Source organism: Bos javanicus, chromosome 7 (genome assembly GCF_032452875.1).
Source record: "Bos javanicus breed banteng chromosome 7, ARS-OSU_banteng_1.0, whole genome shotgun sequence".
Classification (NCBI taxonomy): Eukaryota; Metazoa; Chordata; class Mammalia; order Artiodactyla; family Bovidae; genus Bos; species Bos javanicus.
The window spans coordinates 101,540,820-101,563,357 of record NC_083874.1 but is presented as its reverse complement, the minus strand read 5'-3'; the positions used below and the strand labels follow the sequence as shown (position 1 = coordinate 101,563,357).

The following is a 22,538-nucleotide window of genomic DNA, read 5'->3' as shown; positions in this document are numbered from 1 at the left end:
ATAAAGAGAACTGAAGGTGAGAGCTGCACAGTCGTGTCCGACTCTTTGTGACCCCATGGAGTCCATGGAATTCTCCAGGCCAGAACACTGGAGTGGGTAGCCGTTTCCTTCTCCAGGAGATCTTCCCAACCCAGGGATCGAACCCAGGTCTCCCACATTGCAGGCAGATTCTTTATCAGCTGAGCCACCAGGGAAGCAAAGAAAATTGATGTGATATCAAAAAAGCTTTGAGTATGGACTATTAAGTAGGGATTATTACTAAATAGTAATAACTCCTCCTTCTGGAGGAGGGAATGGCAAACCACCCCAGTATACTTGCCGTGAGAACCTCATGAGCTGTATAAAAGGCCAAAAAGATATGACACCAAAAGATGAGTCCCGCAGGTCTGAAGGGGTCCAATATGCTACTGGGGAAGAGTGGAGGAGAATGAATGAAGCAGCTGGGCCGAAGTGGATATGATGCTCAGTTGTGGATGTGTCTGGTGATGAAAGTAAAATCCGATGCTACAAAAAACAGGACTGTATAGGAACTGGAATGTTAGGTCCATGAATCAAGGAAAATCAGACATGGTCAAGCAGGAAATGGTAAGAATCAACATAGACATCCTAGGAATCAGTGAACTAAAATGGACAGGAATGGCTGAATTTAATGCAGAAGACCACTAATCATCGAAAAAGCAAGAGAGTTCTTGACTTCTGCTTTATTGACTATGCCAAAGCCTTTGACTGTGTGGATCACAACAAACTGTGGAAAATTCTTAAAGAAATGGGAATACCAGACCACCTGATCTGCCTCTTGAGAAATCTGTATGCAGATCAGGAAGAAGCAACAGTTAGAACTGGACATGGAACAACAGACTGGTTCCAAATCAAGAAAGGAGTACGTCAAGGTTGTATATTGTCACCCTGCTTATTTAACTTATATGCAGAGTACATCATGCGAAATGCTGGGCTGGATGAAGCACAAGCTGGGATCAAGATTGCTGGGAGAAATATCACTAACCTCAGATATGCAGATGATACCACCCTTATGGCAGAAAGTGAAGAAGAACTAAAGAGCCTCTTGATAAAGTTGAAAGAAGAGAGTGAAAAAGTTGGCTTAAAACTCAACATTCAGAAAACTAAGATCATGGCATCTGGTCCCATCACTTCATGGCAAATAGAGGGGGAAACAGTGGAAACAGTGATGGACTTTATTTTCTTGGGCTCCAAAAGCACTGCAGATGGTGATTTCAGCCATGAAATTAAAAGACGCTTGCTCCTTGGAAGGAAAGTTATGACCAACCTAGACAGCATATTAAAAAGTAGAGACATTACTTTGCCAAGAAAGGTCCATTTACTCAAGGCTATCGCTTCTTCAGTAGTCATGTATGGATGTGAGAGGTGGACTATAAAGAAACCTGAGTGCCAAAGAATTGATACTTTTGAACTGTGGTGTTGGAGAAGACTCTTGAGAGTCCCTTGGACTGCAAGGAGATCCAACCAATCCACCCTAAAGGAAATCAGTCCTGAATATTCATTGGAAGGACTGATGCTGAAGCTGAAACTCCAATACTTTGGTCACTTGATACGAAGAACTGACTCATTTGAAAAGACCCTGATGCTGGGAAAGACTAAAGGCAGGAGGAGAAGGGGACAACAGAGGATGAGATGGTTGGATGGCATCACCACCTCAATGGTCATGAGTTTGAGTAAACTCTGGGAGCTGGTGATGGATAGGGAGGCCTGGCGTGCTGCAGTCCATGGCGTTGCAAAGAGTTGGACATGACTGAGCGACTGAACTGAACTGATTATTTATCTACTACTGTGGGCAAGAATCCCTTACAAGAAATAGAGAAGCCCTCATAATCAACAAAAGTGTCTGAAATATAGTACATGGGTCCACCCTCAAAAATAACAGGATGATCTCGTTTCACTTCCAAGGCAACCGTCAACATGACAGTAATCCAAGTCTATGCCCCAACCACTAATGCTGAAGAATCTAAAGTTGAGTGGTTCTATGAAGACCTAGAAGACCTTCTAGAACTGATACCTAAAAAAGATGTTATAGTCATCATCGGGGATTGGAAGGCAAAAGTAGGAAGTTAAGATATACCCAGAGGAACAGGCAAGTTTGGCCTGGGAGTACAAAATGAAGCACGGCAAAGGGTAACTGAATTCTGCCAAGAGAATGCACTAGTCATAGTAAATACTCTTTTTCAACAACATAAGAGATGACTTTACACATGGACATCACCAAATGACCAATACTGAAATCAAACTGATTACATTCTCTGTAGCCGAAAATGGAGAAGCTGCATACAGTCAGCAAGAACAAGACCTGGAGCTGACTGTGGCTCAGATCATCACCTTCTCATGGCAAAATTCAGGCTGAAACTAAATAAAACTGGGAAAAACACTAGGCCAGCCAGTATGACTTAAATCCCGTATGAATTTGCAGTGGAGGTGACAAAGATTCAAGAGACTAGATTTAGATAACAGTGTGCCTGAAGAACTATGGACAGAGGTCCATAGTATTGTACAGGAGGTGGCGAACAAAACCATCCCAAATAAAAGGAAAAACAAGAAGGCAGGGTGGTTATCTGAGGAGGCTTTACAAATAGTGGAAGAACAAAGAGAAGCAAAAAGCAAGGGGGAGAGGGAAAGGTAACCCAATTAAATGCAGAGTTTCAAAGGATATCTGTAAGAGACAATAAGGCTTTCTTCAAAAAACAGTGTTTAACAATAGAAGAGTATGTCAAGGCTGTATACGGTTACCCTGCTTACTTATCTTCTATGCAGAGTGCATCATGCGAAATGCTGGACTGCATGAAGCACAAGCTAGAATCAAGATTGCTGGGAGAAATATCAATAACTTCAGATATGCAGATGACACCACCCTTATGGCAGAAAGCAAAGAAGAACTAAAGAGCCTCTTGATGAAAGTGAAAGAGGAGAGTGAAAAAGTTGGCTTAAAGCTCAACATTCAGAAAACGAAGATCATGGCATCTGGTCCCATCATTTCATGGCAAATAGAAGGGGAAACAATGGAAATAGTGACAGACTTTATTTATTTATTTTTTTGGCTCTAAAATCACTGCAGACGGTGACTGCAGCCATGAAATTAAAAGATGCTTGCTCCTTGGAAGAAAAGCTATGATCAAACTAGACAGCATATTAAAAAGCAGAGACAAAAACTTGGCCAACAAAGGTCTATCTAGTCAAGGCTATGGTTTTTCCAGTGGTCATGTATGGATGTGAGAGTTGGACTATAAAGAAAGCTGAGTGCTGAAGAATTGATGCTTTTGAACTGCGGTGTTGGAGAAGACTCTTGAATGTCCCTTGGACTGCAAGGAGATCCAGCTAGTCCATCCTAAAGGAGATCAGTCCTAAATGTTCATTGGAAGGACTGATGCTGAAGCTGAAACCTCAGTACTTTGGTCACTTGATGCGAAGAACTGACTCATTTGAAAAAGACCCTCATTTGGAAAGACTAAAGGCAGGAGGAGAAGGGGACGACACAGGATGAGATGGTTGGATGGCATCACCGACTCAATGGACATGAGTATGAGTAAGCTCCAGGAGCTGGTGACGGACAGGGAGGCCTGGCGTGCTGCAGTCCATGGGGTCACAAAGAGTGGGACGTGATTGAGCGACTGGACTGACTGACTGACCTTATGGAACTTACAGTTTTGTGCACATGAGAAGACTCAGGATGGGATTCTGAGGAAAATTAATACAGAATTTCTCATCTTTCTAAACAAACCGTGGTAGCAATAAGAACGCAATTTCCTCCCCATGCTTCAATTTCCATTGTCTCTCACCAGCACGTAAGAAATTCCTCAGGGAAGTGCTGTCTTTTTCTTTGTACGATCTTTGGATATTCAATGAGTTAGAAGAAAATTACTTCACCCATTTTATATAATTCACTTGCACATACAGGAAGGATGGTCACGCACAACTGTTCAACGAGCAGGATCAGCACATCCAAATCTATTTACCTACAAAACAACTAGCAGAGTAATCCACTTCTAAATCTCTTTGTGAGTAACAAAGCAGCCAGTGTTTAAAGCAGAGATTGGAGTGCCCGAAGAGAATTTTCATGGGTGGCAAAGGCTGCTAGAGGCCAACAGGAAATACAAGAGAGGCAAAAGGAGAGGGATGACAAATATTCTTACACCTGAACGATAAAGACAAAGGAGAAAGAAGAAACAGACTTAATGGTATAAATTAGCGCCCCTGTTCTGAAGTTTTAATTTTTAACAAGACCGCTTTGTCAGAGCCATTCATCAGGGTAAACGCACCAGGGCTTTGGCGATGGAACTGGAATCTATTTACCAGGATACTGGCAGGTTATCTAGATGAAAGCACGAAGCCAGAAAAATCAGGTCTTCTGCTGGGACTGCCATGTATGTCCCAGAAAATGTTCTTATGTGGCTCTTGTTTCAGTCTTGGGTCATTTACCCCAGGCTGGCCTGTACTGATCCCTTTTTTCCCCCTGTTAAACTATTCCAGCCTCTGCTGTTTACTTGGAATGAATATCACATTAAAATGGAAAATTGGACTTCGTCCAATTTAGCTTTAGCCAGCTGAAACAGTATCAGTGGAAGAAAATGATGCTCTAATTTTCTCGTCTGATAAAATGTGGCTAGAAATCCATGCAGAAAATATAGTAATATTCATTAAAATGAAGAATATGCTACAGTGAATAGTAATAGTTTGCTTTTGAAAGCACTTGTTAAAATATCATTAGATGTTCAATAATGACTAAGATGATGTAACAGAGATGTAGAAATAGAGATATTGAGCTTGATGGCTTTGAACTCTGAAGTGATCTCTTTCTTAGATTTCATTCTCAAGTGTGACAACTGCAAAGGATAATTAAACAGTATCAAAGCTATCGATCTACCCTGAAATGCTGACTGAATTCATCTTCAGCTGCACCAAGAAAACTGCGTCCATGTGTATGTACAGCACAGGTTTAGCCTAAGTTTCATCAGCATCTCTGAAAACGGAGGGAAAAAACAGTTGAACTGTGTGTGTGGATCCTCAGTTTTCCAAATGAAACCCTTTAGCTGTACACTTGAAATAAGAAGATTCATTACACTTAACTCACAAGATAGTTAAAAATCCACCTTTATATGAAAATTTGTGATAAAACAGATGAATAAATGGATATTCAATACTTAGGAGAATTAAGATACACTGATAAACTTTGGAGCCAGAGTTGAAAAATACAATCCCGTAAATGTGTTCACAATCCTCTAAAAGGAAGCGAGTAGGACAAAGTGGGTAAGTGCGCCAACGCTGAGTCAGACGGACAGCGACTGAAGCCCGCCTGTGCTGGGCTACCTGTGAGACGTGGGGCAAAACACTCATCTCCTCTGGATTTCTTCACCTGTAAAATGTGAATCGTGATGGTACTAACCGTGCCTAACTGCTGGGAGGTAATTCACGCAAACATTTAGAACAGTCACAGAGGCACAGCAAACAACTCAATAAATGTTAGACATTTTTTAAACCAAAAATCCCTATAAGATACTGGAAGACAGAATAAAAGGTTGGAAAGAGAAACCCCAAGGGAAAAGCAGGAGCGTGAGTTTGGGTGTTATTCTTATTAAGTCTCCAGTGCTCTTGAAAAGAGAGCATTTGTGTAAAAGAAATGATCTACAGGAACATGTGAGGGCAAGGTACTATTTCTATACATATGGTGGCCACGCGGCTCCAACCACAGAATTGCCCAGGAGGCACTGTTATCACTGCCACAGAGTGGCCTCAGGGAAAGCGAGAGTCCAGTGGCCTCAAGACGGTTCAATACCCAGCACAGGGAGATAAGGAAGTGCTTTACTGCAGTCAACCAGTAACTTTTCTGAGTTGATCATTTACCATGATGCACTTCTTCTGAAGTCTTGAAATGCCTCAGCCATGTACTGTCCTAATTTCTTTAATATTTCTCTCCTTAGGAGTGTGGAGGTGGCTTCAAGGAGACGAGAGCAAAATGCTAAGTAGGCAGAAAGTGAAAGTGAAGTCGCTCAGTTGTCTTTGACTCTTTGCGACCCCATGGTCTGTAGCCTACCAGGCCCCACTGTCCATGGGATTTTCCAGGCAAGAGTACTGGAGTGGTTTGCCATTTCCTTCTCCAGGGGATCTTCCCAGCCCAGAGACTGAACCCAGGTCTCCTGCATTGCAGACAGACGCTTTACCATCTGAGCCACCAGGGAAGTAGGCAGAATCACGGACTTCTTGCCCTCCTTCCATAAACTAGCTTGTGAAACCATCTTAATTGTTTCCAAATGCACAAGACCGCCTCTTTCCTGTGTATCACAATCATATATTAAAAGAACACGTTGTGTTCACAAACATTATGTTCAAAAAGAACCTTCATAGTACTCTCACCATTATTCTTAGTTTAATGGGAAGCGACGCATGCTGTTTTTAATTTCATTTACTTCTTGAAGGAAAAATGATTACTTACTTTCCATCCCAGACGTGATCACCTCGGTGGAAAATCACGAGATTATTCTGAGGGTCCAGAGCCACCCCAGAAACCTGGCCTGGTAACAAGTATACTCCAGGCCAATCCAGTGCCTCTTCTACATGGAAATCTAAAAGAGAAACCCATACATTTAGTGTAAAAAAGAAAGTCAGTATAACTCCACGAAGATTCACAATGATTGTAAGAAGTTCATGCAGTAACGTCACTAGATGCAAAAAACAAACAAACAAACAAAAACAAGCGTGCTCTACGTAACATATACCGCATGCACATGCCAAAGTGTAGCCTCCTGGGCCATGAATAAGTAAGTGACTGTGAACCTGTTTGGGGACTAAATGCTCTTTTCCTGTTGATAAGATGCCTTATAAAACCAGTTTATCCTTCAGTCATTAAGGAGCAAATTGGAGACTACCTTCTTCAAGATTCATACCGTTAACTAGTATCTTTGGAAAATATGGTAATATGGATAATATCATTTTAACGCAAAGCCTTTAAATGAATAGCATTCTTGGGCAATAAGCCTCTGTGTGTGTGTGTCTGTGTGTGTGCGCAGCTGTCTCTCTCTCTCTCTCACCTAACTTCTGTGTAAACTGTGGGTGTTCAATATATATTAGACCCTATAAGAAACCATCATTGATAATCCCCTGTACAGGAACTATGTAAGATTCCAGTTTCATTTCGCCCAGCCTCAGTGTTCCTATAACAATGGGAATGGAGAGATACTTTTTCACGGTTTATATTTCACTGTTTCCTAATATGAGAAAGGAAAAAATAACAGACATTCTATGACTGAATGATGTATCAATTACTCTCACTTCTGTTTAGAATGCATTTATACTTAAGAGAATACCTAAGTTCAATTGTGCTAATCACTTTTATAAAAATGCTCATGAGTAAAGAGGTATGAGGTACAGAGGAGCTCTACTAACAGGATAGAAAGTTAAGAAGATACTGTGAAATCCTCTGTATCAATGGCAACATTTCCTTCTCTCTGAAATGCTTCAGGAGAGACACTGAGAAGTAAAAAAGCAATTGGAGTCCCTCTCCTGCCCGTACACTGGAGGATGTGGCAACATGCAGTGATTCTCAAAGATAAACATTCAAGATTGGAGGAAGAAAGGGACACCCAGGACTCATATAATCAGCTTCTGAAAACTTGAGAGGATGTCAGTGTGAGAATAAACACTTTAAAGTCATTCTCTTAACTACAGAAAAAGGAAACGGTACCTTTCCACTCCAGATGTTCTTACCTTTGTAGGTTTAATTTTTTTTAAATAAAAATTAACAAATATATCACAATCAATACGATGACTAGAACAGTTTTGCCTATAACCTTTGCTGATACATCTTCAACAAATAACCCCTAAGTGGACTGTCTACGTAAGGTATTATGCGAGATTCTGGGAACACAAGTACAGCATGGCTTGGAGCCTGGAGGGACTCATAGGATAAAATGAGGGAAAAAAAACCAACAGAAAGCAAATACTTATGACACAGTGTGGTGCCGGAACACGGGAAAGGGCCCATCATCTTTTCTGAGGCTTGGCTGGGAGAGGGTAGGGATTCTCTCTTAAAGGTTTATCAAATACAGAAGCGGGTAGTCAGAAAGATGGAGAGGGAGGATGTTTATAACTGCAGAATGTTTCAAGATCTTTAAGTAATCTGTATATCTTTAAAGACATCTGTGTACGTCAGGTGGGGGTATGGAAGTGAGAAGCAGGATTAAACAGACCCCAAGACCTAGTGTAGACTGGAAGATATATTGTTAAGCACAAGGAAGAGTATGGATTTAACAATGAATGAGAGTAGCTCTACGCTGTGGTGTCTTGATCTATACTATGATTAATTCTGAGGTATGCTGCAAGTACTTTATTAATAGGAGTAAAGCCCAGAGCTTGGGAATAATTTACCTTTGAAACATACTAGAGCACGTGAGAATATCATTTTTAATCCTGTGTATTTTGCTGTCTTCCTGAGCTGGGGAGAAGGGGGCAGACTTACAGCTGGCATGCCTAAATTGGCACAGCAGTGGAAATGAGTGGGGCTGCTTGGATGAACAGCACTAATCATCTACACGTTTGTGATAAGGAGAAAAGGAAGCAAACTGCAGGGCCACCGATGGCTTTCAAGCACGGGGTGGCATGGATAAAAGTGTGTTTTTGAAAGTGAACTCAGGAAACAGGGTCTACGGATGATAATTAGAGATGTATAGATGGATTCCCCAAAGAAACTATTTTAAATCATTTTACAGTGGCATGAATCTCAAGCTGCACTTCATTCATTCTCATCTCGGTTACAGCTGGTCCTTTTTGGTGGCCATTCTGCATGCAGTCAGCAGCTCCTGAAGATTCTGGATCTTGAACCTTGAACCTCATAACAACTGAGATATTTAATTGCTTTCATCGGCTTCTCAGAGCCCAACACCACTTCAACTAGGTGAAATTCTGTGAGGGCAGAGATCCTGTCTTATTCCCTGTTTTGTCACTAAGTCTTGCTCAGGGCCTGGCCCATGGTACTGGCCTAATAAATGCGCTAAACTGAACTCTATGCTCCACTTTCTACTTGCTTATGTTGTCCACTAGCATTTAAACACCCTTAGCATCTTATAGCTCACCAGCACCACGTCTTTTCACGCCTAGCATTGTGCTGAAGACACCGTGAAGAGACTCAATAAAAAAATGTTAATTGGCTAATTATTTTCATTGATGGCAATCAACAAATCTCATGTTTCCTGGACCTTTTTTATCCAGTGGTCTACAACAAGGACTGGAAGCGAGGCGCTCATGAAGATTTAGAGATGCTCCTTCTGATAGAAAATATGTGCTGTCCTAAATAAATATACTATTCTGGGTTCAAATGAGGATTTCATAAAATACATGAAATACTGTGTAAAGAACTTCAATCTAGCTGTGAATAATCCCATATTGTCACTGACCTTAGATTGGTAAACTCTCAAAATCTGCAAAAAGCACTGACTGATAGGTTGTTAACAACCTATTCTGTCACTTACAAGAATTCCCTTCAGTTGGAAACTTTCAAGATGAAAAAGCAGGATAACTATCTAGGGCACATTTATACACTTTTGGTAAATTTTCAAAACAGTAAAGGTGATACATGAGGAAATATATGAGGATTAACAATGTGAGAAACGTGGCTCTTTCAGTACTGAGTCAGTGCAAAGAAGAACTGTTTTGTGCATGGCAAGAACATTCAGAGAAATTATATTAAGTTACTTTAAATTTCATTAAAAACATCACTGCACATATGTTAAGATTACCTAGCTAAGACCTCAAAACTTTCAGGACCTGAAAACCTAGGTCTCTGTGTTAATTACAACTTCCCAAACAGTTAAAGGAAAACTGAGTTCACATTTTCTTCTGTGAACACTAGCTCTGTGAATTGATGTTTCTGCTTCCAGTGTCATCATCTTTTTTCATTATTACCCAGTTAAAGGCTGTTCTCTTTAAGATGAAGTGATCAAGAATCAAAGCAGTCATGGAGGACTAGCGGTGTATGCATATGGAATAAATATTAATGCTTTCACAAGCCCTGCCCATCTTTATAAGAGAATTATAGGATGCTCGGACAGAACCCCAGATTATTTTCTGTATTTATAAAAGACTCTGGCCATCAATAGCAAGGATGATTATTTTCTAACCCTCAAAAATATTTCAAATCCTTATTAAAAACTGTCTGATAAAATGTATTTGGGTTCTAAGTTAAACTTGACATTTTTAATCATGGAAAAGTTAGAGATTCCAGTTCAGATTCCTCTTAGACTTTACTTAAGAAGTAATTCATTAGCATATATGACTAATGTTGTAAACTGACAGTCTTAATTTGAAAATTAAATACAGATTTCTTACATATGACCTTGGGCAAGCCATTCCCAACTCCAAGTGTCAGCTGCGCTAAATTCAGATATCAAATGACAGGGTTATTTCAGAAAAATCTTTGCATTCATTATAAATAAAGGTAAATGGACAGCCTCATATTCTACCATATATTTTAAAAAAGTTACTTTCAGAAAAAAATTTAACATTAAAACTAAAACTGTATCAATAAATCACTAAGCAGATTAATGAATTATATCTTACCCAGAAAGATTAATGTTAGCAATCAATGCTGCTTTCATATGAAATTATTAACAAGCATTTAAAAGGGCATTCCTTTATCTGTGTACATAGGACTAACAGAATTAGACAAAAAAATTTGAGAAAAAAATATAATGTCAAACCTAGGCTATGACTTAACTTTACTGTAACAAGGCTCTTTATATTTAATCTTAAGGAGAAGATCCTACAGAAATCAGTAGATTTCAACAAGAACGAAATAAAATTGTTGCTTTTTCTACACAAGTAGATTTGCATTTAGTGATGAAAAGATGCCTTATTTTGGTCAGGGATTTTTATTCATCAGAAGTGCCAACAATAACTATAATTAACTAAGACTAAAAGAAATATTTATACTTAAGTGAGAAAGAAAACAAGAATTAATTATACTGTCTTATTTAGTGGGAGTGAAGTGAGTAAGAGAGTTAAGACATAACCAGGGGCTCAGAAGTATTAGCGGACTTCCTTTTATTTTAAAAATTTAACTGCAAGTGAATCTTCACCTTAGTCAAATTGTTTTGATATTGATTGAGAAAGTATGACCAAAGGCATTCTACACCTAGAGTTATTACAACTGTAGATAAGAGGATGGGAAGGTTGGAAAAAAAAACAGCCTATCTATTATTTTATTGTGAGACAGAGTAATAAAGTAATTAAAAACCGAGACTGAGCAAATCTGCCTGGGTTTGAATGCTGGTTGACTGAACTGTGGCATTTTGGATACATGGCATGTATCCTTTCTATGCTTCTATAAATGGGTTTCTTCCTCTATAAATGATTTTATCATAGATTTTTGTTTTCATTATTCTCCTTTTCTCCAGAGATGAAAATTCAGCCTGCTGCTGCTAAGTCGCTTCAGTCCTGTGTGACTCTGTGCGACCCATAGATGGCAGCCCACCAGGCTTCCCGTCCCTGGGATTCTCCAGGCAAGAACACTGGAGTGGGTTGCCATTTCCTTCTCCAATGCATGAAAGTGAAAAGTGAAAGTGAAGTCGCTCAGTTGTGTCCGACTCTAGCGACCCCATGGACTGCAGCCTACCAGGCTCCTCCGTCCATGTGATTTTTTAGGCAAAAGTACTGGAGTGGGGTACCATTGCCTTCTCCAGAAAATTCAGCCTAGTGAATGCTTTATTTCACTCTGGGAATTCTATAAAACTTGAACCTAGAGCCAGCATGACAGAAATATGTTAAAAGTATGGCTTCTGAGTCAAGAAAAAATTGTCCGTAGAAATTAAGTAAAATTTAAATGCACCATAACAATATTTAAAGACTGCACATTCTCTCATCTTGTGGGAGGTATCACACAAATGCAGATGTATTTGCTGATGTCCAAAGGTGTACAGCATATGTCAAATCAGGCTTCCATATGCTAGCAAATAGTAGTCCAGTTAAATTCAACAGGGAAGAGAATAGCTATTGATAGTTTAAAATTTATTTTTCAAAGAGTCTAGTTTCCAGAAGGCAACCAGAAAAGAGACTGTGATTTTCTTTCTCCTCTATGAATACTGTCTTAATACAGACATCAAACTAATGGTAGAAACCAAAGTGTACTAAGAGTAAACAGGAGTGTATCTGCTTCCCAACTTACTAGGTTGCACACTGCCACACTGTACATCACACATTATAGAGAAACATCAAGGCAGATCAATGTACATGACCAGTTATTTGAAGAGCCACAAATTCTCATTATGATCGAACACTGCTAAGTTATATTTTGTTAATCAACTTAGAGTGTCGACTTTTGCAGCTTTCCTACATATTGTAAGAAAATTCTCTCATGGATGCTGCTTAGGCTAAAATAATTAATATTCAGTTCTACTACTTTGGTGTTTAAATTTTTGAAATCTTACTCCAACATGACACTAATGATAGCAACTATAATCATAATTATTAACATAGTATACCATTTACTAAGTGTTTTCTTCAATTAAAGTCAGATATTACATTGTGCTATAGTAAAAAGTGAAAGAAAATTGAAAGGATTTTTAGAAATAGCTTATCTAAATGTGGGCTTTGCTATTTTGCATTTAATTTTATAAAAATTTGGAATCAGAGTAGTGAAATAACACTAAAATAAGTCATTTCAGAAAGGAAATACATGCACATTTTCTTCCTGTAACTAGAGTTTGTATTGTATGTTTCTCTAACTCGTTGCTTTATTTCAATGACATTCACCCACATACTTAGAATGAAAGGAAACTTCCTGAACCGGGTCTTGAAGAAACATTTTTATTCTGGGCACTCCCATTTTTACCACCTCGAAAGGAATGTGGAGACTTGGCCAGTAACTGTATTTTGAGTGTTTTAAGTATTTCCTTCTTAGAAAAACTTAGTAGGTCTTAGGAATATAATTCCTTAAGTCAAATTATGACTTTCACACTGACACTTAGGATGTCTATAAATGATCATGGTATTATTTCAAACTGAAGAGTAACAAAGGCAAGTCACAGACAACTAGAAACTAAATTTTTGGTGGCGGGCACACTGTAGGGTATACAGAGATAGAAATACACAGAGATAGATATACACAGAGATAGAAATATAAGGCTGTACACATGAAACATATAATGTTATAAACCAATGTCGCCTCAATAAAAAAAAATTCAGAAAAGATAAGTCATGGAATAAAGCATGCTGGAACTCTAACATTTCAAACTTGAACAGAATTGTATTCTCACCAAAGAAGCCCTTTTATATACAGAGGTTCAGACAGACAATCCAGTCTGTCTATGAAATAGATAAGGGCATCATAAACTGCAGATTCCTAGACACTGTGCTCAGAGATATCAACTCAGTTGTTCTTCAGTAGGATTCAGAAGTCTAGATTTTTCATAACCATCCTAGGTGATTCTGATGCGAGGGGAGGTTCAGGGGCCACCTCTTTGGAAACAGTTTTATTAGGTAAATTTAGAAGGAGTTAGAGCAGGGCTGACCCTATTTAAATATGAAGAGGTTAAAAATCTGGGTTCCAGTTAACACCTCATAGAGACTATTAGGCCAGTCCTAATGGACAATGCTTGAAACCTGTGTGTGAGAAAATGGCACTGCATGCTAATTTGTTTTTCAATTATAAATAAAAATCAGTTGGGTGTTGAATAATTTATGGCTTCCTGCAAAGCTGTATTTGAAAACATCATGCTGGCAGCCTGTGCCATTCCAGCCCACGCATGGACCGCTGCCATGCATGCACACCCGCTACTTTTCTGGAGATTATCTCCACATGCTGTATGATCTGGCCTTCCACATTAGCAAGTAACATGAAACACGATCAATATCACAGAAGCCACAACACAATTAAAGACAAAGACGAGGCATCCATAGCTCGCTGGTACAGAAACCTGAAGGGAATAAGGTATTGTCCTCTAATTACAGAAGCCAATCCTGGTTAGAAGATGAATCTGATAGTTACTGACTTGCTGGAGGTCCCTTCAGATATAACCATTCAGCTTTTCAATTAAGATGATAATTGATAATGGAACTTAAGAAATCAAAGTCATAATAAGGGTTACATTTTACAAGTCAATTGGATGAGAATGTTGGAAGTGTAAGATTCCTCTGAGAGGAATTAAATTACCTTAAAGGAAGTGGTGTATAACCATTTCACACAGTGGAACTTTATATATTAGGTTTGAATTTTTGGTTTAGTCCCAATGTTGATGTGGTTAAGGATTGGTTCTCCTGAATTCCATATGCCGCCCTTCCCCATATGATCCAGAGAGTTTGGGTCCTGGTAGTTCTGGCTCATCAACTGAACAGAAATGGAATGAATGTAGGATTGGACCAGAACAAAAACTCAAACAAAAGTGATATCTGATAATCCAAATAGAATCATGTTTTCCTAATGGTAAGTCCTTTTCATTGGTGAGTTTTCTCACCCACTAATTTTTATTCCCTTCAGATTTTGCTAATGTGGAGCGCAGTGTCTCACATTTTATTCTTTAAAAGAAGCACCTAAACGCACCTCCTGTGTGTTCTGGTTCCCAGGTGCCTTCACCAGGTAGGGGCTGCTGTAACGACAGAACTCTGCTCTCTGCAGGCCTCAAGGTAGACACTAGTCTGTGGAATTTGTGAATTCTGTCTCTGACAAGAATAGCATTGCCCCTCTCCTGTTCTGCACTCTCTCTGGTATCGGACCGACCAAGATCCTTCTTTTGGACTACGTTTGCAATCTCAGCTACCAGGTCAGACTCTGATTCTGCCTTTTCTGTAGGATTATATTTATGCACATGAACAACATCTTCCCTTTCTCCTAGCAGCTTGGAAAGTAGTGAATAGAAATCACCTGCGGAAAAAAGAGAAGAGAGAAGGGGTGGGGAGTTGATAAGACTTCAAAATTTACAAAATGTTGTGCCTTAAAAATATCATCTCTTGATTCCTGATAACAAGTGAGAGAGAAGGTTGCTCTCAGATGTTGGAGCATGGGGAGAAAAAAAAAAAAATGATTTTCCAGAACAATGAAAAAATAATAATGCTTCACATTTCATTTCATAAACCACCCATTTCCTTCTGTTATCTCAGCAGCTAATAACACTAAATAACCTCTATTAGCAAATAGTAGAAATAAAATCATGCATATGTGACTGCATGGGATATTTCAATAATGGTTTTCACAAGGCTGTTGGATTGATTTAAAAGTCAGAATTCATCAGTCTTTCAAAATAAAATATTATCAACAGTTACATCAGAAAACAGCTGTATGCACAGGCAAACCCTTTGAAGTTGTCTTTAAAAGCCTATTAAAGTATAATATACAAAAATATAATGTATATTTTTGAGCAGGTGCTATGAAACACAAAAAATATAACATCCACGTGGCAACTGGAAAACCAAAGTTTTATTATCATTTTGTTAGCTGTGCTGCTGCTGCTCTAAGTAGCTCTAGTCGTCCATTTTAAACAAGAAATGAACAAGTTCCTGAAAAATAATTTTGTGACAAAAGAGTATTTTGAAATCAGTTTCTAGCAAAAGAGAAGATTTTGAACAAACTAGTATCATTGGAATGATTCATCACTGCAATATTATTTCATGTCTTCCTGTACTAAGAAGTAAATGTGGATACGATAATATAGCTTCATGAAAACAATTATTTATAAAATATTATGACAGATTCAAAATACAACTATGCAAGGTTCATGAAGCATTTTAATCTTCATCATTTACAATTATGGCTTCAAGTCCATTCAATCCATTCAGTCAACTGTGTGAATAGGAAACATTTCTATTTTCAATGAAATCATAAAGCTTTTCTAACCCAAACCCCAAGGTAACCCACAGTTCTTCCTTTTCCTCACCCTATATTAAGTACTGTTAATGAAACTTATGATTGTGGAGTCCTTTTGCTTAAGCTTTAATTACATTTATAGCATCATCAGACAACATTTATAAAATCTCTTTTTATGATTATCAGAAAACAAAAATAATAACTGGTTTAACTGGGATACATTCCACTAAAGAATATATTATTAAAATATATCAGTGCATATTTGCAAATAATCTTGGTTTAATGATTCAAAGTAGGCTTTCAATTCTTGCTCATGAAAGCAGCTTCTCCCAGGTGAGATCTTCAATCAGAAAATAATTACCACGTATTAGGACAAATATCAGTAAAATGAACAAAGCAAATCACAATGCACCTGAGTGTGGTAGGCCACAGTGGCATCCTGCCTCACAGAAGAGAAGTAAATCTATTACTGAGAAATTCTCCTGCCCCACACACTAAACATAAGTAGCTCAATATGCTATTGTGCAATGAAACATTTTATATAGTGACTAAAAACAAGATGATTTCAGGGACAGATAAAGAACGCGATTTTAAAACCTGAATCCATGACATTAGGCTAACGCTGACGAAGGAACACAGGCTTAGAACTAAGCATGGTTATTCAGGGTTGTCAGCAAAAATCTAAAAGCTTTGATAAAGTACCAAATGCAGAGCACTTGGTTCCTTTGGAATGGTCATTTACAATGATCACTGGGTTAGGAAAATAAAAAGTTAGCAATGTAATATAGGCTTGGCTGCACACAAATGCACTGGCCTTGTGACAACACTGCTTCAGAGTAGCAACTCACTTCTCGAGATTACATGCAGGAGACCGCTAGATGGCTATCTCTTACAGTCTTACACATAAACCAGGAAGGTGTTTCCCCCGTCCCGCTCCTGCCCAGCCTTTCCCCAGCCTTTTTCTCTTCTGGTGTCTGAAATATATGAAATCTGGAAATGCTAACCATTTTTCTTAGTCATATTAAGATCTTGACTCATGAAGTCTATCTAACCTTGAGTACAGCGGATGGAATAGACTATAAATGGAGGACGCTGGATGGTCTCTACCCCAGCGTCATCTCTCAATATTCTCTTTTTTTTTTTTTTCAGTTTATATTATAGCCATATTGGACTTTACTTCCTTGAATGTCAACTCTAAGAAGATGCTGTTTCTCCTTCCCAGACATTTTCTCTCCCCAGGGCCTCAACCTTCAGATGCTCCTTAGGCATCACTTGTACCCAAGAAGCCTGCCTGGACAGCTAGACGAGGGGCGGCTGCGACGTGCAGCCACAGCCCTCTGCTCCTGTTCTGTATTGCTGTTACTCAGGGTCTGGTCTGCGTTTCCCACTAGTGTTCGAATCCAACCCCTGACACTTAATAGCTACTCTGTGCCTTTAAGCCAGTTACTTAACCTTTACAAACAGAAAACAACAGCTACCTTTAAAATTGTTTTGTGGATTTAACGAAGATAGTTAATGTAAAATGCCCAGTCCAGTGGATATCATAAAGTAGACATCACTAAACTGTACTTATTATAATTATTAATGACAAACATATAAACTCAAGTTGCAACATGCATCTGCTTCAATCTACGGCTTACCTAAAATTTTTAAAAATTAATTCCATTTCTTATTGAAGTACTGGGACTGTCATATGGAAAAAAGTCCCCTTTTACGTTTACGCCCTCTATTTTCTCAACAAGTCATCAAGGCTACATTTATGATTTGCTTCCTGATTTTACCAAAAAAGGTTGTATCTGTTCTTTCTTTTGCTTCTCAGTCTATTTCTGGAGAAAGAACCATCTCCACTCCAGTGTTCTGGGTACCAGCCCTCTCTGAGCCTTTGAGAGCCTTTCCTATCTGCTCTTTCTTTCCTTCTCTGACATGACTTCTCTGCCAAAGATCTGACTCAGGCTACAGACACACACACTCCGTGTGTGTTTATCTTGAGTGGTCATGGAGATGAGAAGAGACCTCTTTTGACACACTATGTCTTTCAAGTTTTTCCATTTTCCCTCTTTCTGGAACAAGTTCCAGCACCATCTGCAACACCTTTCTGTGATAATGGAAACAGTCTTTACCTGTGTTCTCAATAGGATGGCTCCTGGATGCAAGGGGCGATGGAGGGCTTGTAGCGCAGCTAATACGACTGAAGTGAGCGTTGCTGAGTCGTGTCCAACTCTTTGTGACCCCATGGACTATAGAGTCCATGGAATTCTCTAGGCCAGAATACAGGAGTGCGACCCCATGGACTATAGAGCCCATGGAACTCTCCAGGGCAGAATACAGGAGTGCGACCCCATGGACTATAGAGCCCATGGAATTCTCCAGGCCAGAACACAGGAGTGCGACCCCATGGACTATAGAGCCCATGGAACTCTCCAGACCAGAATACAGGAGTGAGACCCCATGGACTATAGAGCCCATGGAATTCTCCAGGCCAGAATACAGGAGTGGGTAGCCTTTCCCTTCTCCAGAGGATCTTCCCAACCCAGGGATTGAACCCAGGTCTCCGGCATTGCAGGCAGATTCTTTACCAGATGAGTCATTAAGGAAGCCCAAGAATACTGCAGTGGGTAGCCTTTCCCTTCTCCAGGGGATTTTCCAACCCAGGAATCGAACTGGGGTCTCCTGCATTGCAGGCGGATTCTTTACCAACTGAGCTACCAGGGAAGCCTTAATTTTTGTTAGCTTACTTTTAATTCATTTATATTCAAATTTCAATAACCACACGTGGTTAGTGTCTACCATATTGGACAGTGTGGGATGATGTGCTGCTTCATCCTTCCTCACATCCTCTTTCTTCCTAAACTGAAGGTATCTGCTTCCACTCCCTACTTAACTCCTGTACGGCAAGAGTCACCTAAGAGCTCCTAGTTGCCAAAGCCAATAGACTCTTCATCCTGACTACTGGTGGCACATGGCACTTTTAAAGTCCCTTCAGAAACTCTGCTTCTAATATGTTCTTTCCAGGTCTTCACCTGTCATCTTTGCTTCCTCTTATTTTGTTCAATATATGGAAACGCTAGTGTTTTCGACCCTGGGCTTTATTGACTACACCAAAGCCTTTGACTGTGTGGATCACAACAAATTGTGGAAAATTCTTCAAGAGAAGGGAATACCAGACCACCTAACCTGCCTCCTGGGAAATCTCTATGCAGGTCAAGAAGCAACAGAACTGGACATGGAACAACAGACTGGTTCCAAATCAGGAAAGGAGTGCATCAAGGCTATATATTGTCACCTTGCTTATTTAACTTATATGCAGAGTACATCATGCAAAATGCTGGGCTGGATGAAGCACAAACTGGATACAAGGTTGCTGGGAGAAATATCAATAACCTCAGATATGCAGATGACACCACCCTGATGGCAGAAAGTGAAGAAGAACTAAAGACCTCTTGATGAAAGTGAAAGAGAAAAGTGAAAAAGCTGGCTTAAAACGCAGCATTTGAAAAACTAAGATCATGGCATCTGGTCCCATCACTTCGTGGCAAATAGATTGGGAAACAATACAATGGAAACAGTGACAGATTTTATTTTCTTGGGCTCCAAAATCACTGCAGATGGTGACTGCAGCCATGAAATTAAAAGATGCTTGCTCCTTGGAAGAATAGCTATGACTAAACTAGACAGCATAGTAAAAAGCAGAGACATTACTTTGCCAACAAAGGTCTGTATGGTCAAAACTATGGTTTTTCTGTAGTCATGTATGGATGTGAGAGTTGAGCTATAAACAAAGCTGAGTGCTGAAAAATAGATGCTTTTGTAGTGTGGTGTTTGAGAAGACTCTTGAGAGTCCCTTGGACTGCAAGGCGATCCAACCAGTGAATCATAAAGGAAATCAATTCTGAATGTTCACTGGAAGGACTGATGCTGAAGCTGAAACTCCAATACTTTGGCCACTTGATGTGAAGAGCTGACTCATTTGAAAAGACCCTGATGCTGGGAAAGATTGAAGGCAGGAGGAGAAGGGGATGACAGAGGATGAGATGGTTGGATGGCATCACCGACTCGATGGACAGGAATTTGGGTAAACTCCGGGAGCTGGTGATGGACAGGGAGGCCTGGCGTGCTGCAGTCCATGGGGTTGCAAAGACTTGGACACAACTGAGTGACTGAACTGAACTGAAGACCTCTTTCTGTTAAGTAGTCTCGGACACTCACAAAGCTTAAGCTGCTACATTTCACAAATGACTCTGACTAGTACCGAGATCCTAGTGGTATATAAAACTGTCATCTGGAAATTTCCACTTCGCTTGAATACCCACTTCAATGTGACTTTGAACTCAATAGGACCAAACCAGAACTCTTCCTCTTCTCCCCATACTTTAAAAAAAATAGTGTCTCAGTATTAAACCATGTTTTAGGACAATCAATCTGGAAAACTAAATTCATTGTTCTCTCACCAGTGAATCATGAAGTCATGTGATTCATTGATGCTGTATGTCAACATCACCTTTTCCCTCCCTACCACAATTACTCATCTGAGATGCTTATCACCCTGTAACTGTCATGTTGAAAGACTCTACCCCTTATTCTTCTGGGCAAATCCTCAACCCTGCCTTCGACAGAAAAATCTGTTTGGACTTGGTATTAAAAATGCTCTATCTTTGTGCAAATGACTTATGATTGAAGGTAGCCTGCCTCCCCTCAATACTACCCGGGCATGACTCCTTTTCCTCAGCTCTGTCAACCAGTGTGTTCCGGGACAGTATTTCCTAACTCTACTCTGGGTCTTGCTGCTAAGGGGACCGTATAATTTAATTTCCAACTGGGACACATTTGAGAAAGAAAGGGGTGCTATTAATATTTATTCTAGCCATAAACTGGTCCTAGAAAAACTGGGATGTATAATTACCCTACTTACTCCTGACAGAGATAACATATGAGGAAGTACTTTATAAACTGCAAAAGACAGTAATAGTAATAACAGCTAATATTTTTTGAGAGCTTTGCATGAGCAGGTCACTTTACGGGGTCCTTCATACTACAGAATGCATTTGGCCTCCACGAAGTAGTCATTTCAGATGAGGAAAGCAGTGGCACGGTATTCAGGCGCACCGCTGAGGATGCTGAACCGGGTCTGAAGGAGGCAGCCTGGCCGAGGGGCCTGCCTTCTAAGGGCACTGGGTCCAGGTTTCCCTGTCTGTTCTGCAGCAGCCAGAACTCTTCTCTGTGAACTCACCTCGGACCTGTCATTCTCACCATAGTAATCTTTTTCTTTCTAAAGTAGTAGTCTTCTGAGAACAGGTGCTCAAGATTTATTCTCTAATTAAAGAAGTTTATTTTCTGTCCTATCCTAGCTTGTCTTTTTCTTACAACTGTGTAAGACTCTAATAAAAGAATCAATACATACATATATGGCAGTGATTTGAACAATGCTGGCCTAAAGAATAATGACTGGTTTTTGGTTTCAGAAAGTATGAGTTTTCTATTTTCTATTCTTTTTAAGAATTTTCACTTACCACTGGCAATATACCTTACATGTATAATAAAATTCTCTAAGGTATTCTAAAAAACTTTTTTGTACATTTAAATTATCTGAGAAGGGACAAGTGGCAAGCTACAAATATGATTTTATATTAAAAAAAAACCCTCTCATTTCTTATTCATTATCATATTTCCAGTAGTTAGTACTGTTCCCATCACAGCAGATATTCAATAAATGATTCTGGAATGAATAATGTTTTAAAAATGCCACTCTTGGGTACTGTATTAGTAAAGATAAAAAATACTTCCTTGATGATTTTAGACTGCAATGAGTTCCATTTCTTTCTTCTCCACACGTCAAACTTTGATTCTTATCTTAAGAAATGCAGAAATGCTCTAGGTCTGTAAGTCATTTGGCTAAGCGGGTTTGGTATTTGGGAAACACAAGAGAAGGAGCAGCTACCGCATCAGGAAACTATGCAGCATAATGCAAGAAAACCTAAAGCACTGCCATTAAACTCCAAGTCTGTTACTGTGTGCTTGCATTAACTATCTCACAGCTCAACAGACATTCTTCTATTTAGTTGGGACCACTCACTATTCCCTTCCAGCAGTACGGAAATTTCTCTGGTTTACTTTCAGAAATACGGTGAGATCAAAGTAAATGAGAGGGAAACATCCTTTGAAAAACTACCCCATACTTAAAAAATATTTTAAGATTACTGGATTAAAAAATAAGTACCCCTACTTTTAGACACATAGAATCTTAATTCTGGCAGGCATTTTATTATTTTTAAAATGATCAAAACCTTTTGGTAATCTTTCAGAATATAAACTCCCATTTTCCACAGAAATCACTAGTACTTCATTACCTAAAACAAACAGTTCTTGTTGCTGCTTATTGCTCTGTGATTTCTATGGTACATGGAGAATAAACAGGATATTCATTAGCAATTTAACAAAATATGCCAAGTAACTAAGCTAATGAGATTATAACCATGCAACAACAACTGTAATAAGAGGGATACAAGGAATGATAAATGAAAGCATTTCTTTTCAGAGTTTCATATCTTGGTTTATGACTCAGGTAGAGCTGACACTTTCCCTTCTGGTTAAAGGTGATTTGGCTTACTGACTGTTTACTTATTACTAACCCACAGATGGTGACTGCAGCCATGAAATTAAAAGACGCTTACTCCTTGGAAGGAAAGTTATGACCAACCTAGACAGCATATGAAAAAGCAGAGACATTACTTTG

General features: G+C 39.3%; 1 protein-coding gene across 12 annotated transcripts in view; it reads right to left on the bottom strand.

The window, feature by feature from the left end:
* PAM (peptidylglycine alpha-amidating monooxygenase) overlaps window positions 1-22,538 on the bottom strand; it is a 325,194-nt gene that overhangs the window by 38,902 nt on the left and 263,754 nt on the right. For 6 of the 12 annotated variants that reach the window (XM_061424504.1, XM_061424505.1, XM_061424506.1 and 3 more), the window contains exons 16-17: window positions 14,549-14,869; window positions 6,455-6,584 (exon numbers count right to left, since the gene is read on the bottom strand). In XM_061424504.1, the coding sequence (XP_061280488.1) occupies window positions 6,455-6,584; window positions 14,549-14,869 (451 nt within the window). The remainder of the gene's footprint in view (window positions 1-6,454; window positions 6,585-14,548; window positions 14,870-22,538) is intronic. The other 6 variants (XM_061424511.1, XM_061424512.1, XM_061424514.1 and 3 more) reach the window with 1 other exon arrangement.